Here is a 21,411-nt window from a genome sequence, read left to right as displayed (position 1 = left end):
CTCAGTGATTGAGCATTGACTTATAAACCAGGAGGTCAGGGTTCAATTCCCAGTCAGGGCACATGCCTGTGTTGTGGGTTCAATCCCCAGTAGGGGGCATGCAGGAGGGAGTTGAGCAATGATTCTTTCTCATGATTGATGTTTCTCTTCCCCTTCCTCTCTCTGAAACCAATAAAAAGATATATTTTTTAAAATTGTCTTTAGATGTTGCCAAATACAACTTGTTTTTGCCCTGAGGGGCAGAATCCTCAACTTCCTTCTGATCTCCTCGACCCTAGTTAAAAATCACTGCTACAAATAATGCTCTCATATACAGGGTAGCCCAATAAAATGTATACACACTCTGAATGATTATAAAGTCAGTGTTTATTAACATACAGTTCATTTTCAAAATTAAAAAGAATCTACAGAAATGAAGAATTTTGTTTGTTAGTGTCTGTTTTCAAACTGATGACTGTTCTGGTCCAGGCACTGCTGATAACGCATGAAGCAATGGAATCATAGGCATGAAGAATCATTTCATTTGGAATTTGGGGGCCCTCAATTTGTCAACAGTTACCAGTTTTGTACCATAAACTTTATCTTGTATGTATCCCCATAAAAAGCATCTAGTGGCACTTTAGGATAAATTTTCTTTGTTCAAAGCTGTCTGGCTTCACCCATTATTTCAAATCAGTTAAACCTGAAAAGGAGTGAAAATTAAGTGGGTTATCAACTATTAAAGTGTGTATACATTTTAGGGAGCACCCTATATATACCCATTTTTAAAATTAGTTTTCACAGCACAGCCGGTAGGAGATAACAAATGGAGTTTAGGTAGGAGAGGAAAAGTTGAATAAAGATAAAGAGAAGTTGGGGATGTCAAGACAATACCAAGTCAATGCTAGCTTTCAAGGCTTTTAAGGACAGGATAATGGTCTTGCTGGGGGCCAATGTTTAAGTTATATATTGAAACCCTTTGTGATTTGACACATTGAGAGCTCCAGGGCCTTCAGGATATCAATCAGCACACCTGCCAGTCTTCTATGGGAGCAATAAAAAGTCATGGATGACCCTGCTCCTCTTCCAAGATGCCCCCCCAAATTGCTCTGCCGGCTAAGTAGAGAAGTACTGTTTGGAGAATAACGGGCCTTTTGAGATTTTGCTTGTTGTTGATAATGCTCTTAGACATCCCCCTTCGCTGGTGACCTTCATCCAATATCAAAGTGGTATTTCTCCCTTCAAATACCATTTCTTTGAGCCAACCAATGAATTAAGGAGTTATAGCAGTTTTTAAGGCCTACTACTTCAGGAGATGCTTTGCCCAAGCTATTGCTGCCACCGAGGAAGACACTGATACAATTCTGGAAGTATTAAAACATCTATGCCCACTTCAAGAGTTTTGCGTGGGCTTGGGATGAGGTCACCCAGGAGTATGATTGCCATCTGAAGAAGACACTCAAAAAGTTAATCTATTACTTCAGTGGATTTGCCTATGATGGAGAACTTGCAAAAATCAACAAGGCTATGGTTGAGATGGAAAACAACTTGGATGAGAAGGACATTGAGGTGGCTCCTGAACAATTGACTGAGGAGTTGTTGGACCTGGAAGAGGAACACCGAGCTGAAGAAGAAGCAGGAGTAAAGGAAACTGCAGGAGAAGAGAAGAAGAACTGCGCCCCCCCCCCCCCCCCAGGAAATTTACAGTGGAGGGTTGAGCAGAAGCTTTTGCAAACTTCAACAAGTTCCTGAAAGAGTTTGAAAACATAGACCTCCAAACTAAAAGGTTTTTATTGCTACAGGGGAATGTTCATGGTGCATTATCAGCTTACAAGCAAATCTGTGGTGAAAAAAAAAGAAACAAACTAAGCAAACCTCCATGAGAACATATTTCTGAAAAGAATGCCATCTCCTCAAGAAGAGCCTCAGGCATTTTTGGGGGGAGGTATTCCAGAAGAAAGCATTGTCGTCATACGAGATGACAGCTACTTGCTTGCTATTGTCCCTGAAGACCTTCCAGTGGGACAAGATGTGAAGGAGGAAGACAGTGATATTGATGATCGTGACTCTGTGTAGTCCTAGCCAGTGGTCAGCAAAGTGTGGTTCGCGAGCCGCAGTTTGCCGACCACTGTCCTAGGCAAATGTGTGTCTTAGTTTTTAACAAAAAGTTTAAAAAGTAAAATAATAATAATAATAATAATAATAGCTAAAGCTGATAGAATTAGGATATAAAGAACAAATATTCTTGTATAGTGTTTGAGTTTTAAGCAAAGTGTTATTATGAGAATTAAAAAGTTAAAAAAAGTAAAAGTTTATACAGTTAAATAAAACAGGTTGCAGTAAGATAAGGTTAATCTATTATTGAAAAGATATTTTTTCAAATAGTCATCTAAGTGTATGGTGTTTATAAAGTCTACAGTAGAATACAGTAATGCCCTAAGCCTTTACATTTGTTCACTACTCACAACTTCCAGTCCTGCAAACTCCCTTCATGGCAAAGGCCTTATACAGATGTATAATTATTTCAATCTTTTTTCCTGTATTTTTACTGCATCCTTTTCATATTTAGATATGTTTAGATACACAAATACCTACCACTGAGTTACAGTTGCCACAGTCTTCAGTACAGAATCATGCTGTGCAGGTTTGTAGCCGAGAAGCGATGGGCTGTTCCATACAGTGTAGGTGTGTGGCTGGCTATGCCAGCTAGGTTTGTGCAAGTGCACTCTAACGTTTGCACAGTGATGAAACCCGCTCAACCATGCAGTTCTCAGAACTATCCCCATCGTTAATCAGCGTATGACTGACTTGTTTTACTGTCTGTCTCTCTCACTAGAGTGTTACTTGCCTGAGGTTTGGAGAAAATGTCTGCTTTGTTCACTGAAGAGAAGCAGCATATGCCACTCCAAAGTATGCCACGTTGGCATGAGGATTATTTTGAGCTGAAAGCAATTGAGGAGACACAGATACAGGTACTCCTGCTTTTCAAAAGTTCACTTTATGCCATTTTGCTTTCATGAAAGACATACATTAGCACCTGTTTTTGCTAATTGAAAGTTTCAAAGAGGGTTTTCGCTTTTAGAAAAAGAGGCAACAACAACAACAACAAAAATAGTGTACTTCCTTCGTTTCTTTTGCATGGAGCCAGTGTAGAGGCAGTGCACTACCCCAGCCTCAAACCTCCTCCCGGGAGGTACACTCAGCATCTCCGCATCTCAGCAGTGGCTTTGAGCTGCCTGTGAGCATCTGTGCTCTATCTCAATTCCATTAGGAAAATGCCTCCTAAGGGAATTGTTTCTTTGCTTTATGCTCTTTGGCTTATGAAAGATTTCATGGAAATGCTTTACTCTTCCATGGGGGGGTGGGGGGGGGGCTGTAAAGAAAAGTTCTGCCATCTCCCTATCTGCCTCAAAAGCAGGATGTCATTTCCTAAAGTTGATCCCCCTCCCCTCCATCCAGAGAGAAGGTGACCACCTGAAACAGCTCCAGGTCCTTCTCAGTCCAGACTCACTATCACTCAGTCCAGACTCACTACCAAGTGAGCCTAGATAACAAACCTTACCAGCTAGCTAGCACTATCTTCCAGTGGTTTAGCCCCGTATACTTACCTTCCTACAATTTGACACCCTGAAAACTCAGTTCTTTTCCTTTGTCTTGTCACTTCTCTGAAAATGTATTGTTCTTTTGTTAAGATGCTATAGAAGCCCAAGATCTAACCACCTCTTTGAGTTACTCCTCACTGGGTACTCCCATGTGTATGTAAGATGCACATATTTATCAAGATTTGTTTGTTTTTCTCTTATTCTGTCTTTCTTAGTCTAAATTATGGGGTCCCAGTCAAGAACCCTAAGATGGGTCTAGGAAAAGAATTTTGCTTACATCACCATAGTATATTTGGTATTTAGCACTGAAAACTATTTGTTGATCAAATGAATGAATCATTTTACTTTATGTAAGTGCGGTGCTTTATTTGCTACAAATTTACTTAACAAACTTATTTCTGTTACATAACATTCACAGAGAAATGGTTTATGTCTCTCTTCCTGTCTTACACACACAGAGACATATATTCTGCTTCATTCTTTTTTTGAATACAAATAGTATTTTATCAGGCTTGAGTGATTGATTGTTCAAAAGTTACATGTTTCTGAAAGCAGCAAGCAGAGAAGATGATTAGTGCACTCTAATGTAAAATCAAATGAAATGTGAACATGGTCCATATTTCAGCGCCTCAGGAGCATGTCCCCGAGTTCTCAGTCAGCAGCCAGCCTCAGGGCCCGCTCATAGTACTCCAGGGCTTTATTCATTTCTCCTTTCAATTTGTAGATGAACCCAAGGATGCTCAAGCTTTCTATGTCGTTTGCGTTTCTTTGAAGTTTCCTTAAAACCACTTTCTCTAAAGAACTGATACTTCTATCTCTCACAGATGATGGCTTTTCTATTTTTATTGCTTTTAAATAATAGATAATTGCATCGACTTCAGATTTCTTTTGAAATTCCTGAAATTGACCTTGCTGGAAATATATCTCTTGAATTTTTTCTTCTTCAAGTGATTTCATGCAGAACACTTTTTGATAAGTGTCTTCAGCTTTTCTGCTATTGCCTGCAACTGAATACATATCTGCTAGGTGCATATAAGCAATTTCAAATGTTGGCTTTTGTTCCACAGCAAATTCAAAATGAGATATGGCTAATTTTGTTATTCTGTCGATATTTTCTCTATCCCGTCCTGTAGGCTGCCAGTTTGTAGCTTTGCTTATTTTATAGACTTGTGATCTGTAACAGAGTCCTATCTGGTGATGCACGAGGGCAGAGGAAGGTGTTGCCCGCAAGGCCATTTCTAAGAGCTGAAGAGCTTTATTTATAGAGCCTTTTTTTCGGTAAAACATGGCCGCATATCGAAAGACATAAGTCTGCGAAGACATTTTGGCCAGTGCTTCTTCAATGTACTTTTCTCCCTCAGCTTTTTGTCCTATATTCTGAAGTTTCATGGCAAGGAGACACTTAATATATGCATCTTCTGGATTTAGCCTGATGGCCCGTTTTAGGGGCTGCACACAAAATGCGTTACGAAAGCGTGATGTTGTGTTTAAGCCATCCAGACGATAGACAACAATTGCATACCCAGTGCTGAATTCAGGGTTTTCGGGGTCCACTTCCAGAGCCTTCTCAAAGCAGGCTTTAGCCCGTTCATAATTCTTTCCTCCACATTTCAGCAAGGCCCATCCTTCCTTACAGTCCATCTCAGGGCATTCCATTGTGTAGCAGGAGGGGCCGGCAAACTTCTTGCAAGCGTTCTCCACCTTGTCCAGGTAAATCTGGGCATCTGCCAGTCTGCCCATGTGGTAATACAGCCAGGCATAGTTGCCCCAGGTAACCAGCTTCATCGCATCTGACTGGGGGATGTGCCCTGCCTGCATTAAGTCTTCAGCTTCTTTCAAGCTCTCCAGGGCCTCCTTATTCTGGCCATTCAGGTGTTTCACATAGGCCAGTAGGTTGTGTATTCCCACATTGAAGTTGTTGTCTAGGTACTCAATCTGATCGAGGACCCTGTTTTCTAAATCATGCAGTTCAGTGTCTTCAATGTGCAACTTCCATGTAAAGTGACATCTCAGTTGAACAAGTTTGTCCTTGATGAGATTGTCATTTAATTCATCACTGTAAAAAGATACAATAATTATATGTAGTTCTTCAGGAGCATTTGGAAGTGAAGCCAGAACTTTGAGTAGTCAAATATTACCCCCACGTGTTCCTGATTCATTATCAATAGAGCATCTCCCAGGGCTCTATGATTGTGTCACTGGGACAGAGAGCAGGTTGACATAAAAACCTTGGGAAAATGCTAATCACTTTATGGTTCCACCATGAAGAGTATGAGCAAGCAATCTGAAAGAGATTAGTTCTTCTCATGTCGAATAATTTGAGCACCACTCTCAATACTGCAAAGCCCTTCTCTCCTGACCTTTCTCAACATTGTAGTGCATCACTAATACTGTCTGAAGAAATGTGGACAGAGGGTTCACAGAAGGGTAATTCCATACTCATCTTTTCCATATTCCCTACATATAAACATGGTTTGGTTTTCTGACTTCCCAGGAAGAGTTCTGAGCAAAATATGGTATGAGAACCAAATATGGTTTCATGAATACTTAAACCGGAGTGGAGAATTGTGGTACTACCCTGACATCTATGCTTGAGTGAACTTACTCAACCAATTCCTGAAATACTGAAAAATGGGTGGAACCGCTTCTCAATGATGAACTTACTGCACATGCACAGGTCAGAAGTAGGGGGATGAGTAAACAGTTGTGCCTATGCAAGGAAGCCGTAAGTCCCACTTCTGGAATTCAGTGAGCCTGCTGTCAGGTAACCCTGCAGCATAGTTATTAACAGGAACTCAAAATCTCAACAATTACAGTGAGCTTAGCTACCCATGGGGAAGGGAGAATAATAATGAGTCAGTGGGACAAGAAGTTTTCTTTCCATTATTCAAACCTCCTCTGAAGTAAGCTGACATTCTCTTTCCCTTCCAAGAACATGAAATAAATTTCTCTAATACTTGAAAAGGTCATCCTCACATCCTATGTAGCTATATTACATCTGTGTCTTCAACCAATTACCTTATATTCCATACTCAGCATATCTTCCACCCGTTAGTCCCAAGGAAAGATCCCAGAGGGAACCCTGATGAATTTTTTTTTATCTCAATGGATAGCAATTTTTGTATAAATCTTACCATCCTGACTCACAATATATAACTGTAATCTAATCACAAACAGACTATGTAACATTCCCTTTTGAAAACAACGGGAGAGAGAAAAGCCATAAATCCAGGTGAGCAGAGGATTCCCAGGCATACTACTGCCCTTGCAAATACAGTTGGCAGCTCAGTATGACCCTCTCATTTCTCCCCAAGTCTTGACTTCAAAACTCCCCATACTGCCAAGCCACCTTCCCCAGGCCTCAGCGGTGATGTCCTGATCAGAGTTTGTTCTTTCTTAAAGTCATACCTGAGTGGTTGACCACTCAGGTGAAGAAGACATACAGTGACCTTCCTTTTCACCACCTAACTGTGGCCAAGAAATATTTCCTAGTGAAGCATGTGTGCGCCTGTGTGGATTTGGCAGCAGTCCTGATTCTGTGGGACTCTGGCTCAGCTGATTAGTTGATTCTATGCTGCACAGTGTGTATCTGGCATAAACAGACCCATGAACCACACAGGACAGAGTAGCATTAAGGAGAGAGAAAACAGATAACAAGTGTGTAAATGTGTCTATGTGTGTGTGTTTACAAATAGAAAAGAGCAATGAAAACTAGAGAGGGAAAAATAATTTCTAATAGACAGGGTTCCTACCTGAAGCAATGAAACTTAAGCACTGAAGTATGAGTTCAATATCAGGATTCAAGGACCAGCTCTGTGTTTGGTTGAAAAGCTGGATGAATTGGATTTAATTGAAACTCTATTAGTTGCCTTATCAGTGCAGTAGATAGATTGGCCTTGGACAATAGTTTGCAATCTTGGCTGCAAACTAGGAAATCCCATGTGAATCTTTAAATATATACAGGGTGTCTCCAAAAAATGTATACACAATGGTTATATCTGAAAAGAAAGAAACATCAATTGAGCTATCAGGAAAAAAAAATTGTGTATACATTTTTTTTGGGACACCTTCTATATGCCTGAGCTATCTTCTAGTTCAATGAATCAGAGTCTCTGGGTGTGAGGCCCAGGCATCAGAATTATCAGTAATTTAAAACAAACAACAACAAAAAAAGACAGAAGGCCCCAAGGTAATTTTATTGTGTAATCACGGCTTAAAATCACTGAGCTAGATTTTTGCTACTCAGAGTGTAGTCTATGCACCAGTAGCAATAGCATCAACTAAAGCTTATTAGAAATGCAGAATGCCAGCCCCCTCCACGCACCTGCTAAATTAGAGTCTTCACCATGTTCAGGTGATTTGTTGGTATATTAAAGTTTGAGAGGTACTTTGTTAGAAGATTCCTAGCCCTTTTCAGGTTTAAATGTCATGGAGGGTGGACAGGGACTCATTCTATATGTATCTATCTTTCTATGAGGCTCTGAATCAGTAACTTAATTTCTCTGTGCCTGGTGTCCCTGTGTGCACCTGAATAATTCACACAATATGATAAAGGAATGTAGGTCAAAGTGTTTTGACCTCTACACAGAGTGTCTGGTGTTTGCTTTGGAGATTACTCATGCTTACAAACGTGTGCCAACCATCCATAGAGAAAATGCTCAGCCACCACAAACTACTCTGCTCTGAAAGTACCAGTAATTTTCATACCATCTCAGGGGTCTTGGTGGCTATCTTTGGCTCACCGTGATTTACATTTCTGACTGACTCCCATGTATTCCAGTTCTAACTGAATTTTCATGATTACAGGTAAGATCCCTTATCTGTAACAGACCATAGGCTGAGGCCATGTTGAGATCCTGAGTGGCCATGGAGTAACATGTAGGGGGGCTGTCTTTCATTGATACCCTTAGCCTCCAGCTCAGCCAGTCTCTCTGTATTGGGGGTCTATCTCCTGAAGGCAGGGGGGCATGACCAATCTCTGTCAGGACTGGTGATTGCTCTAGAAGAGTGATTCTCAACAGGAGGTGTTTCCCCCCCCCCCCCCCCAGGGACCCATTGGCCATGTCTGGAGGCATTTTTGATGGTCACAAGTGGAGATGGGGATGCGAAGGATATCTAGTGGGCAGAGGCCAGGCCTGCTGGTGAACATCTGACAATGCACAGGACAGCCCCCACTACAAAGAATTATCTGGCCCCAAATGGCAATAGTGCCAAGACTGAGAAACACTAATTTGTTCTGAAAGAACTTTCTGCAGTGATGGAAATGTTCTAAATCTGTGCTGTCCAAGGTGGTAGCCACCAGCCCCAGGTTACTATTGAGTACCTGTAATGAAACTAGTGGGTCTGAAGAATTCATTTCTAGATTTTATTTTAATTAATTTAAATACCTATGTAGTGGCTATGGGAATGAACAGCATAGCTTTAGATAAAGGCCGGCACTGTGAGGTGCTTGGCTTGCTCCACCCACCTGGATGGAAACAGCAATGACTTAGGAGACCTCAATTTCTTGAGAGTGCAGGTTTTACATCCTATGCAGTTCATTGAGCAACTGCCCACATTTCCTGGGTACTGTGATCTTGGCTATATATGGGGAAATACACATATGTATTCCTGCTCAACAGGAGACTAGTAACACCATTCTCTCTGCCATTTCTTCCAATAAAAACCACTTAAATGATCTGTGTTCTTGTGTCTAAAGACTTCATATTACTCCAGGTAGAAGTTGCTACAGATGATGGCAGTAAAGAGTGCAGGCAGCCTGTTTATTAAAAAGCATGATCTGCAACAGACTGGCGTATTTGGGGGGGAGGAGGAGATTAACCAATGAACTTATATGCATATATGCATAGACCAAGGACAGACAGTAGTTTGGGGAAGACCTGGGAAGGGGACTGGAGCAGAGTGGAGGGGGTCAATGGGGCGAGGGTGTGCATGTGTGTGGAATGGGACATCTGTAATACTTTCAACAATAAAGACAAATTTTAAGAAAAAAACATGATCTGTTGTCCATAGTATTCCCTATGGCTTCTTAACCTCCCTCCTTCAGCTTTTTCATAAACATTTTGAAGTTTCTTGACAAAGATAACTCTAGCATACCAGTTTTCAGGACTCAGCTCCATGGCCCAGTTTTTAGGGTTGGGGAGATAGTTCATTGGAATGCCAACAACTGGGTTGTTAGGCTTATCTTCCAGAACTTTTTTGAAACACATCTTAACCCTTTCATTGTACTATCCTCCACATTATTATTCTGCCAATTCTTTCTCACAAGCAATCTCTAGATGCTGGATTCTCAGACTTGCAAACTTATTGCAGTACTTTCTGCCTTGGCTATGTAAGTCTGTGCTTCTAAGATCATATCAAGTGACGTAATAAAAACAAAATCCAACACCCACTCATGATAGAAACTCTCAGAAAACTAGGATCAGAGGGGAACTTCCTCAGCTTGATGAAGAACACCTACAAAAAAACCTATAGCTAGCATCACATTTAGTCACAATTATACTTAATAATGAGAAAGCAGATGCTTTTCCTCTAAGGTCAGAAACAAAGCAAGGATGTTCCCTCTCACTAGTCCTATCAACATCATACTAGAATTCCTGGCTAATGCAATAAGACAAAAGGAAAATGAAAAGTATACAAACTGGGATGGAAGAAATAAAACTGTCTTTGAAAATGACATGATTTCTACATAGAAATTCCCAAGGAGTCAATAAACAAACTTTTGGACTTAATGTGCAACTATAGTAAAATAAAATAGAAGGGTAATATGCTAATTAGACTAGGAGACTTCCGGACGTCATTCCGGACAAAGACATGGTGGCAGGGCTGAGGCAGAGGCGGTTAGGGGCGATCAGGTGAGGAGGGGAGAGCAATTGGGGGTGATCAGGCTGGAGGGGGGTGGGGCAGTTGGGGGCAAGCAGGCTGGCAAGGGGGGGCAGTTGGGGGTGAGCAGGCCAGCAGGCAGAGTGGTTAGGGGCGATCAGGCAGGCAGGCAAGTGAGCGGTTAGGAGCCAGCAGTCCCAGATTGCGAGAGGGATGTCCGATTGCGAGTTGGACATCCCCTGAGGGGTCCCAGATTGAAGTGGGTGCAGTCTAGGCTGAGGGACACCCCTCCCCCCATGCACGAATTTTGTGCACCAGGCCACTAGTAGTAAAATAATAGGTTACAGGGTTATTATACAAAAATCATTGACTATCATTTATATCAGCAATGAACAATTAGTTTTTGAAATTCAAAACAAAAAACACTTATAGTAGCATCAGACCCCTCCTCCCTCAAAAACAAACAAACCAAGAACCACTTAGGGCCCTGACCGGTTTGGCTTAGTGGATAGAGCGTCGGCCTGTGGACTGAAGGGTCCCAGGTTCAATTCCAGTCAAGGGCATGTACCTTGGTTGCGGGAACATACCCAGTAGGGAGTGTGCAGGAGGCAGCTGGTCAATGTTTCTCTCTCATCGATGTTTCTAACTCTCTATCCCTCTCCCTTCCTCTCTGTAAAAAATCAATAATATATATATATGAACCACTTAGGGATAAATCTAATAACATATATAAAAGATTTATATGAGAAAAAGTACAACACTCTGATGGAAGAAATCAAAGAAGAGCTATTTTCATATTAATCAAATGGAAGAGTAAATATGGTTAAGATGCCAGTTTTTCCCAAAATAATTTATATAATTTAAAAAATCCCAATCAAAATCTCAGCAAATTATTCTGGATATCAAGAATATGTTTCTAAAGGTTTTACAGAAAGGCAAAAGACCTAGAATAGACAACACAATGTTAAAGAACAAAGTTGGGATCTCACACTACCCCACTTCAAGACTTACTATTGAGCTACAATAATCAAGACAGTGTGATACTGGCCAAAGAAGAAAAAACGGATCAAGGAAACAGAATAGAGAGACCAGAAATAGGCCCGCACAAATATAGACAACTGATTTTTTGACAAAGGAACAAAAATAATTCAATGAAGAAAGGATAATCTTTTGTGCTGGAGCAACTAAACATCTATATACAAAAACAAAACAAGAATCTAGACACAGCCCTTATACTCTTCACAAAAATTAACTCAAAATAGATCGTAGACCTACATAGAAATGCAAAGGAGATATCACAGGATAGAATCAAAGTGACCTTGGATTTAGCTATAAGATTTTAGATACAATACCCGAAGCACCATTGATGAAAGCTGGTGATAAGTTGGACTTCATTATTGATGAGTTGGATTCTATTTAAAGTAAAACTTCTGCTTTGTGAAAGACACTGTTAAGAGAATAAAAGCACAAGCCACAGGCTGGGAGAAAATATATGCACAATACATGTCTGATTAAGGACTTGTATCCAGAATACACAAATAATTCTTTAAACTGAACAAGAAAACAAAAATAAAAACAATTTAAAAATGGGCACAAGCCCTAACCAGTTTGGCTCAGTTGATAGAGACTTGGCCTGCGATCTTAAGGGTCCCATGTTCGATTCTGGCCAAGGGCATGCACCTTGGTTGTGGGCACATACCCAGTAGGGGGTGTGCAGGAGGCAGCTGATCGATGTTTCTCTCTCATCGATGTTTCTAACCCTCTCCTTTCCTCTCTGTAAAAAATCAATAAAATATATTTTTTTAAAAAGATAATACAGCCGAAACCGGTTTGGCTCAGTGGATAGAGCGTCGGCCTGCGGACTGAAAGGTCCCAGGTTCGATTCTGGTCAAGGGCATGTACCTGGGTGCGGGCATATCCCCAGTGGGGGATGTGCAGGAGGCAGCTGATCGATGTTTCTCTCTCATCGATGTTTCTAACTCTCTATCTCTCTCCCTTCCTCTCTGTAAAAAATCAATAAAATATATTTTTAAAAAAAGATAATACAAATGGCAAATAAACATATACTAGTAAAAAGGTGCATGTCCTTTACTTGCCCTTGGGGTGTTGCAAATTAAAACAGCAGTGAGCTAGCACTGCACACCTACTAGAATAGCTAAAATCCATAACACTGACACCACCAAGTACCGATGAGGAGGTGGAGCAACAGGAACTCTGATTCATTGCAGGTGAGAATACAGAATTGTCCAGCCACTTTGGAAGACAGTGTGGCAGTTTGTTACAGAACTAAACAAACATCCCCTTACCAATCCAGCAACCGTGTCCCCAGGTATTTACCCAAATGGGGTGAAAACTTATGTTCACACAAAACAGGCACAAGAATGTTTGGAGCGGCTTTATTCATAATTGCCAAAATTGGAAGCAATCAAGATGTCCTTCAGTAGGTGAGGGGATAAACAAAGGTTGGGGCGTCCAGACAATGGACTATTATTCAGCAGTAAAAATATATGAGCTATTAGCCACAAAAAGATACGAAGGAACCTTAAATGCATATTGCTAAGTGAAAGACGCATCTAAGAAGGCTACATCCTGTATGATTTTTAACTATATGACATTCTGGAAAAGGTCAAACTATAGAAATAGAAAAAAAGATCAGTGGTTGCCAGGGGGTTAGAGGGAGTGGGGAATGGATGACTAGGTGGAACACAGGGCTTTTTTAGGGCAGTGAAACCCTTCTTATGATAGTGTCATGGTGCATACATGATGTTACATACAATACAAAAACAATGAACCCCAATATGAACTATGGATTTTAGTAATAATGTATTAATATTGGTTCATCAGTAGGAACTACAAAACCACAGAATGCAAGATGTTAATCTTAGGGGGAACTGTACAGTGGGTGAGGGTGTGGAGCAGGTGGTATATTAGAACTGTACTTTCTGTGCATTTTTTATAAGCCTAAAAGTGCTCTAAGAATAAAGTTTATTATGTGGGGAAAAATGACTGTTGTAATAAGGGCAATAGGGAGATGGCTCTGATCATAAGGTCTGCAAATATCTCAAGGATTAGTCAGAAAAGTGCTTTTGTTTTCTGTGGAGTAAACAAGGCTAGAAAGAGCTGGGTGTGGGCAAGGAGGGTCATGGTTGGCCAGATCCAACAGCTGAGCAGGAAATATTTTCCCATGTCCTCAGCGAGATTTTGAGAGGGACTGTTTGGCATTCCAGTGTGTGTTTGATCTGAGGGGTGAGCCAGATTTCAGGGTCCGGGAGGCAGGGGAGGGACGACTTCATGTGTTTCTGGAGACAGGATTCACCATACCACGCTATGAAGCCGTAGAAAAAATGATTGACTTCATGATGTCAGCAAATTCATTCTGTCAGGTTTGAGACCAGCAGAGAGGGATTGGATCTGCCAATGATGCTGTTTACTCAGTGGATAGAGTGTGGGCCCTAGGACTGAAAGATCTCGGGTTTGATTCTGCTCAAGGCACATGCCTAGGTTGTGGGCTCAATCCCCAGTAGGGGGCGTTCAGGAGGCAGCCAATCAATGATTCTCTCTCATCATTGATGTTTCTATCTCTCCCTTTCCCTTCCTCTCTGAAATCAATAAATCAATACACACACACACATATGGACCTGCCAATGGTTTATCAACACTGCATGATAAGCCTCAGTCACCTGGCTGCCTCTGGGAGCCACAGTTTTCTTTGTGCTTTGCTGCTGCTGGAAGAAAAGCAACTGACTCTTGAAATCTGGAATTCACAGGTCCTGACTGCCTGGCCCTGACTCCAAGCTGAAACCTGGGTGGGGCTGACTGCTGCTGGGCTGTTTCAGCTGTGGCTTGCCCTGTGTTGACCTGAAAGAGGGCTCAGCGAACAGAAGCAAACTCAGGGGCATTCCCACTTGTAGGACACCCCTCCACGGAGCCCTGCTTTATAAAAGTACCATGGATGCCTGCACAACTTCCTGGGTCACGAACAAATGCCCACAGGAAAGGGCATGTCTCTGATTGACCATCTGAGATAGATAGTGGCAGGTCAGCTCTCTCTCTCTCTCTCTCTCTCTCTTTTTTTTTAATTTTTATTGTAAGGGAGGGAATACATCTTTTTCCACTGTCCATCTTGGGTTCTTTGATGGGGCCCTGAAAATTAGACTGACAAAAAACAGATTAACAAGAGAACAACAAACAGAAGTTCAATAACATGTGCATCATGCATATTCATGGAGACACCCAGTAGTGAGTAACTCAGAATTTGGGCTTCTATAGCACCCTAACAAAAGGAAAATACACTGGTAGAAAATTGGCAAGACAAAGGATAGGGACTTTAAGCTTCCAAGGGCTGCAGATTGTGGGGAAGTAAATATATGGGGGAAATTAATTTAAGGTAAGAGCTAGGAAGACAAGGTTTGTTTGTTATACTCCTTTTGGTATCATCTCCTCTCTGATAATAAGACTGTTACCCCTCCCTGGTATAGGATCTGGCAGCCCGGGCAGGGGCAGGGGGGTGGAGGTAGTGGGGGATGTTTACATGGAGAATTTGTCTTCTGCTTTCAGGCTGAGAGGGCGGACAGGGAGCTCATCCTGTGCCTGCTTTTTCCGAATGGGCCTCAGGATACAGAGACTAGTTACGCTGCTGACCAGTGATTCTTGCTGAAGCCTGCAAGTTGGGAGAGGACACATGAAAGGGAGCGTGACCCTCTCCTCCCACTCCTGACAGATTGAACTCTTGACCCTTCTCCAGGCTCTCTCAATGTTGTTGACTTGCTCTTTTCAACTTTTCCAAATAGGTGAGGTCTGGGAGAATGGATTGCTAGCCCGACTCCATGGCCCTCACCTTTGTCCTAGTATACACATCTTCGTAAGGTGCATAGTCTGATTGTTAAATGCAAGTGACCCCGGAAAACAATCACTCTTCTTTAGGCTCACCACATACATGATCAGGATGGAGGGGTGAGGAGTGATGGAAACCCATTTTGAATTTTTTTTAAAAAATTCAGGACTTTGACTCATTTGTAAATACAATGCCTCTTTCTGGTTAAGTTGTATAAAATGTTTTCCTATGAAAACACTTTTGTCTCTCTTGCAAATAGTCTGTCAAAGTTGAAAGGTCTGGGTGAAAGAGAGTGGGGAAAATTGAAAAAAAAGTTATGAGTGTTGAATGAGGCGCTTTGATTTGTAACAATGAAGATAAATAAAAATTCAGCATTTAGGGAGGGACGGGGAAGGGAGGGGCATTAATGATCTTTGTTTTTCAAAACCATTCCGGGAAGCTTTCCTTTCTTTTCGAAGGAAATCTGACCTTTCCAACTTATGCTAGTGCTTGAATTCAGACTGCTGAGCCCATGAACATGGGGGCCAGCAATGGGGTGGCTGGCTGGGGGCCAGCTCCTGAACATTCCACCCAGAAAACCTTAGATGTCATCTTTACTCCTGAGGCAAATGAACTGGTATCAGGGATGAGCAAATGTTTGGAACTGTCAGGCAGTCCCTCTAAAACCAAGGACTCGACTGATTTTTTTAGACTAGACTGAAACCCCAGGACGGGCAGCCCTACAGTGGAAGGCCACATCTGGGGGGCCTATTAACCTGTACCGCCTGACGGAGGTATGCCCTGCTTGGGATAACTAAACAATTGTAAATTCTGTTTCCAGGGCACCACGTGTATCTTCTGAGATTGTACTTCTTAGGTGTGTTTCTGATGAGCATGGAAGGCAGCCAGGTCAGTCTATTGGTCAGGGTTGTGCTGTGCCACCAGGTAAAAGGGATAGAAAAGAAACTCAAGAAGGAAGTGACCTGACAAAAAACAGACTTTTATTAATTAAAGCAGTGGTTCTCAACCTTCCTAATGCCGCGATCCTTTAATACAGTTCCTCAAGTTGTGGTGACCCCCAATTTCATTGTTACAAATTGAACATAATTAAAGCATAGTGATTAATCACAAAAACAATATGTAATTATATGTGTGTTCTCCAACGGTCTTAGGCGACCCCTGTGAAAGGGTCGTTTGACCCCCAAAGGGATCGCGACCCACAGGTTGAGAACCGCTGAATTAAGGATTCCCTAAAGGGCATAACTGAGGCCAATACTGTAAGGTCTCACACTGTCATGTGGTATGCTACTGATAACACTTGGACGGCAAAGACATCTTGGCTAAGGGCCAAGGGGATGGACGATGCAGATGAGCATTACTCCAGAGACCATGGCCTTAGAAAGGCCTGCTTACAAGGTCAGCCCTTAGCTGGCATCTGGGAACTTGGATTTTTGGAGTGTTCTCACCATTCCCTAACCGAGAAGCATGGTTCTTGTTTATGCAAATATTGTGGTTAACGCTGACATCTGCTTTCCTTCTGGGAGTCTGGGATTTCATTATGTGCTAAGCACAGGGTCCTTATGTAACTAGTCTCCAATGAAACCATTGGCCATGGAGTCTTTAACAAGCTCACAAGAGTTGTCACAATTTGATGTAGGAGGAATCAAGCAGGTGCTGTATGATCCTACTGGGAGAGACTTTGGGAAACGTGTGCCTCGTTTTCATTATTCTTAGACCCATGCCCCTTTTCCCTGTGCTGATTGCGCTCCGTATCTTTTTGTTGTCATAAATCTTAGCCGTGAATATGACTCTGTGTTGAGGTCTATGAATCCTTCTAGTGAAAACCACCAGACCCAGGAACTGTCTTGGGGATGTCTGTTTGCTGACTTCTCAGTCTTCTCACTGGAAGAAACAATGCTGCAGCGATTGGGAAATGCTCTCTCCATCTGGTGGAGCAAAGAAAAGACAGGCAAAGACTGGCCTAGTGTGGCTCTCTCTCTAACCTACCCAATTTCTTGTGAGGATTCCCCTTGTAAGACTCTCCTTTCACAAGTGGCATGCCCTTAGGTTCCCAACCCATGGGAACATGGGCTAGGGACACAGCATCAATACTTAGGCATATCTGGGATAAGAGTCTATCTCCTGGTAGATCCCAGTTGCAGGTAAGTTTCCACATACTTTAAGCAGGGGGAAAGGAGCAGGGACATCAAAACTCTTCTGTTTATTATCTCAAATTGGAGTCTGTGTTTCTCCATAACCATGGTGAGTGTGTGTGTGTGTGTGTGTGTGTGTGTGTGTGTGATGGGAGGCGGGGGCCGGGGGGGCGGAACTGAAATGGTATTTAGCAGGGAAGCAATTGCCAAGGTATTCGTGTGTGCACAGCAACCCTGGTCTACAGCAGCAGCTGCTAACTGGGCACTGGGCTCGGGTTTGGCTCCTGGGCTGCAGTGAGAGTCATAGTTCCCATAGCCCTAGGATGGGGTGAGTGTTAGTTCCAAGGAGGAGCTAAAATGGACATGTTGAGAATAGGGTGTCACAGCCGTAGTAAGTACCCACCATCCCTAACAAGAGAAACTTGGAGAATTAATATTACTTGTAATCACACATGCAAACCACACAGTTCTATCCTGAGTAGAAATTTTGACATTTATTGTAGCATTAACAATACATATTTACTATAGTATCCCTATCAAAAATACGTATATATACATGGCTGAGGTCAAGCACAACATGGAAGGTATACTGCAGGGTTTTAGTCAAAAGCTAGTCTTCTAGGAGGCCCAGAAGGTTAAATAGTAATGGGGTGAGGAGGTGAGATTCTGTTGGTAGGCAGTCTACCAGCTATGACCCTTGGCAAGCAGGGCAGAAACGGGGGATTTCTGGTGAACTGAGTGCAAACTGAGATAATCACACCTCCCAGGGCTGAAGCGCTGTTCCTGGGTGTCATATGTTACAAGACAATTGAGTGTGACTGGTATGGAACAAGGGAGACAGACATGAGAAAACAACTCTTTAACCATGTACCGGAAAGCCATAAACAAGACCACCTTGCTCATCAAGCTCAGATTAGGGAACTCCTTGCCTTTCCACCCTTCTCCCCCCCACAACCACCATTCCAGGCTTCCCCCTCTCTGTTCCTTTCACTCCTCTGTGTCAGCTGAGGGATCAGAGAGCTTGCTGAGAGTGGAGCTGCCTGCGCCCTGGCCCACTTCCTCTCTGCCTTCTTCAAGCTCCTCTGCTGGCAGGAAAAAATTGCTTATGCCGGAAGGGCTGTTCCTCAGGAAGTGGCCCAGTTCCTTCTCAAAACATTCAGCTGCTTGCAGCAGATCTCCATTCAGCTTGTGAGTTAATCCTTGGAGATACCAAGAATTCCGTGGAAGGTGCCTTTCAGCTCCATTTACAGTAGATTTTGTGCTTAAATGATGCTGGACAGGAGTGTCTTCAGACTTCTCATTTTGCTCCTGAAAGTTGTAATAGCCCTGATGCAGTTGTTTTCTCTCTGCCTTATTGAAAGCTGTCTGATAACATTCTTCTGATTCCAGCTCAGTGAGATCAGAATATACATACAGAGGGTTCAGTCCCTTCTCAATAGCTTTATTCGAATAGTCCACAGCAGATTTCCGTAGTTCTTCCATCTTCTCTCTATTCCCACCAGCTTCAGAGTCCTCTGTGCTCTGCATTTGTTTCTCTTTTGCCCGATAGCAGTATGCGATCTGGCGATAGATGCAGGCATTGTTGGGCAAGGATTCCAACACCTTTTGAAACAGTTCAATTGCTTTGTCTAGATCACCTTTTCTTTGGTAAAATTTGGCTGCGCTGCGGAGGACATCTGTTTGGCCAGGAGCTTTCTCCAGGGCCTCTTCTATCAACAGCCCCCCTTCAGCTTCTTTATTTATCTTTTGCAATTTCAGGCCCAAGAGAACTTTGATGTACTGATTGTCGGGGTTGAGCTCGATGGCCTGCTTCAGAACACTGACACAGAACTGCTTCGGTGGTTTATCATCCAGACGGTACATCGCGATTGCCAGCCCGGTGGAGAATTCTGGGTTGTTGGGTTTCTCTTCTAGAGCTTTCTCAAAGTATGCCTTCACCCTTTCATTTCGCTTTGCTCCGCACTGTAGCAGGGTCCACCCTTCCTCAGAGTCAAGCTCAGGACACTCAATACTGTAAGGATTTGAAAACTTCTCACACACTTGTTTCACCTTGTCTACGTAGACTTGAGCTTCGGAGAGTCTGTCCATGTGATAGTAGACCCAGGCGTAGTTGCCCCAGGTGACCAGACTTCGGAGTTCTGCTTGGTCAGGGTGCTGCTGCTGGATTAACTCTTCGGCTTGCCGCAAGCATTCCAGCGCCTCCTCGTTCTGACCATCTAGGTGTTTTATGTAGGCCAACAAGTTGTACATTGTAGCTTTGAACTCAGTGTTTAAAAATTCAATCTGGTTACACACTCTATCTTCTAGATCATGGGAGACACTTTCTTCCTTAAGTAATTTCCACGTGAAATGGCATTTCAGCTGTGGAAGGATTTTCTCCAGAGAGTTCTTGTTGACCTCACTGTGGAGAAAATAAACATGGTCACTCTGAGGTGTACCTGCCAAGCATCGCACCGTGGGTGCAATCACAGGTTAATTGTCTGTGTCAACCTGACTGGGCCACGGGATGCCCAGACTTTTAGTTAAACATCAGTTCTGGGCGTATCTGTGTTCCCAGAAGAGCCTAGGATTTGTGCCAGTGGACTGAGTACAGTGGATTGCCCTCCACAATATCCAATCTATTGTGGGCCTGGGGGTGGGGGGCAGGGGGCATAGAGGAAGGGTGAATTTGCTCTCTCTGGTTGAGCTGGAACATCCCCTCAGGCTGGGACTTATACCACTGGCTTTTCTGTGTCTGCAGCTTGCAGACAGTGAATCAAAGATGTCTCAGCCTCCATAATCATGTGAGCCAATTCCTCATAATAAATCTCTCTCTCTCTAGCTTATTTACATATATATGTACAGGGTGGGGCAAAGTAGGTTGATAATTATTCCTATGGAAAATAGTACAATAACTGATAAAGAATAATATAAGAATAAACCGTGTTTCGCGTACTCACTGTCAACCTACTTTTGCCCAACCCTGTATACACGCATATATATACATATATATGTATGTATGTATACCAGCATAGGTGAGAATCTTTATTTTAAAAAAAATAAGAGAAGTATTTTAAAAGGCAGGTAAAAAAAATGGATGTTTACAAATTAGGTAGAAATAATACAAAAGAGGGTTAAAATTCTCAAAGAGGAAGAGCAAAACACCCAATTGTATAAAGCCTCTTCCCTTGCAAGAAATGCGCATAAAGATGAAGATCCAGTTTGGTTTCTCAGCTGAAAATGTACAAAATAACTTAGAAATAACTTGAGGTCAAAGGTTGCGAGCCCAGTACTTGTACCTGCCTGCTTTTGATCTAAGGAAAGTTGATGACCACAGTGCCAGGCAGAGCTGATGGTAGAACAGCCAAGAGTTCTCCGTCCTCCATTCACCTTCAAGTGCAAGCCGAAGAAAGACAAGCCTTCAGTGAAGTCTGGGTTCTGCAGTTACCTGACTGAATTTCCTCCATTGTGGTGCTCAAAAAACTTTACTTCTTGGCCAGCAAAACATGGAAGAGCCTGGAACAACCCTTATCAAATGCTTGCTTCCTCTTCCCAGCTTTTGGGGGATGGGCCTGACATCAACCTGCAGCTTATCTATGTGTCTGTCATGGGTTCTGTTTTTCTGGAGAACTCTGACTATACACACCCCTAAGTTTTCCTAGACAGAAGAGCAGGCACTTTCCTCTTGCTTCCTGGACTCACTTTTCTGTAGCTATGGTCTGTATAAAAACCCACAAAGCATATCCCTGCCACCATGTGAATAGACATGCAGGAGGTGGGGTAAGGTGATGAGACGCGAAACCTATGGTGAGAAGAACTGGGATCTCTCTTGTGCTGCTCAGTCACTAAGTCAGGGCTCAGTTCTCACACATTCTGAGGAGTGAGTTTTATTTAGCCATCCATTGACCGTCTACAGGGCTCCTTTTTGTGTCACTTGGTGAGCTTTGGGGAATACTAAGAAAAATAAAGGTTATCCTGGCTGTCTCTGCCCCTAGGAGCTCACAGTCAGGTTAGAAGGAGCCATGAAAAGAATGAAAACCCAGGGAATGTTTGCCACCATGCT

The 21,411-nt window shown here is 42.6% G+C and overlaps 1 protein-coding gene across 1 annotated transcript; it reads right to left on the bottom strand.

The window, feature by feature from the left end:
- Positions 1-3,930: 3,930 nt before the first annotated feature.
- LOC308529215 (interferon-induced protein with tetratricopeptide repeats 1-like) lies at positions 3,931-19,765 on the bottom strand. The gene is made up of 2 exons (XM_081105220.1): positions 18,361-19,765; positions 3,931-5,637 (listed from the first exon to the last, which is right to left on the bottom strand). The coding sequence occupies exons 1-2, from the start codon at positions 19,617-19,619 to the stop codon at positions 4,233-4,235; spliced, it is 2,664 nt and encodes an 887-aa protein (XP_080961346.1). The 5' UTR covers positions 19,620-19,765; the 3' UTR covers positions 3,931-4,232.
- Positions 19,766-21,411: the final 1,646 nt, after the last annotated feature.

This window comes from Myotis nattereri (assembly GCF_964212035.1).
Source record: "Myotis nattereri genome assembly, chromosome: 13".
Taxonomy (NCBI): domain Eukaryota; kingdom Metazoa; phylum Chordata; class Mammalia; order Chiroptera; family Vespertilionidae; genus Myotis; species Myotis nattereri.
Note: the sequence above shows the minus strand (reverse complement) of the source record. Positions and strands in the feature narration are given on the sequence as shown.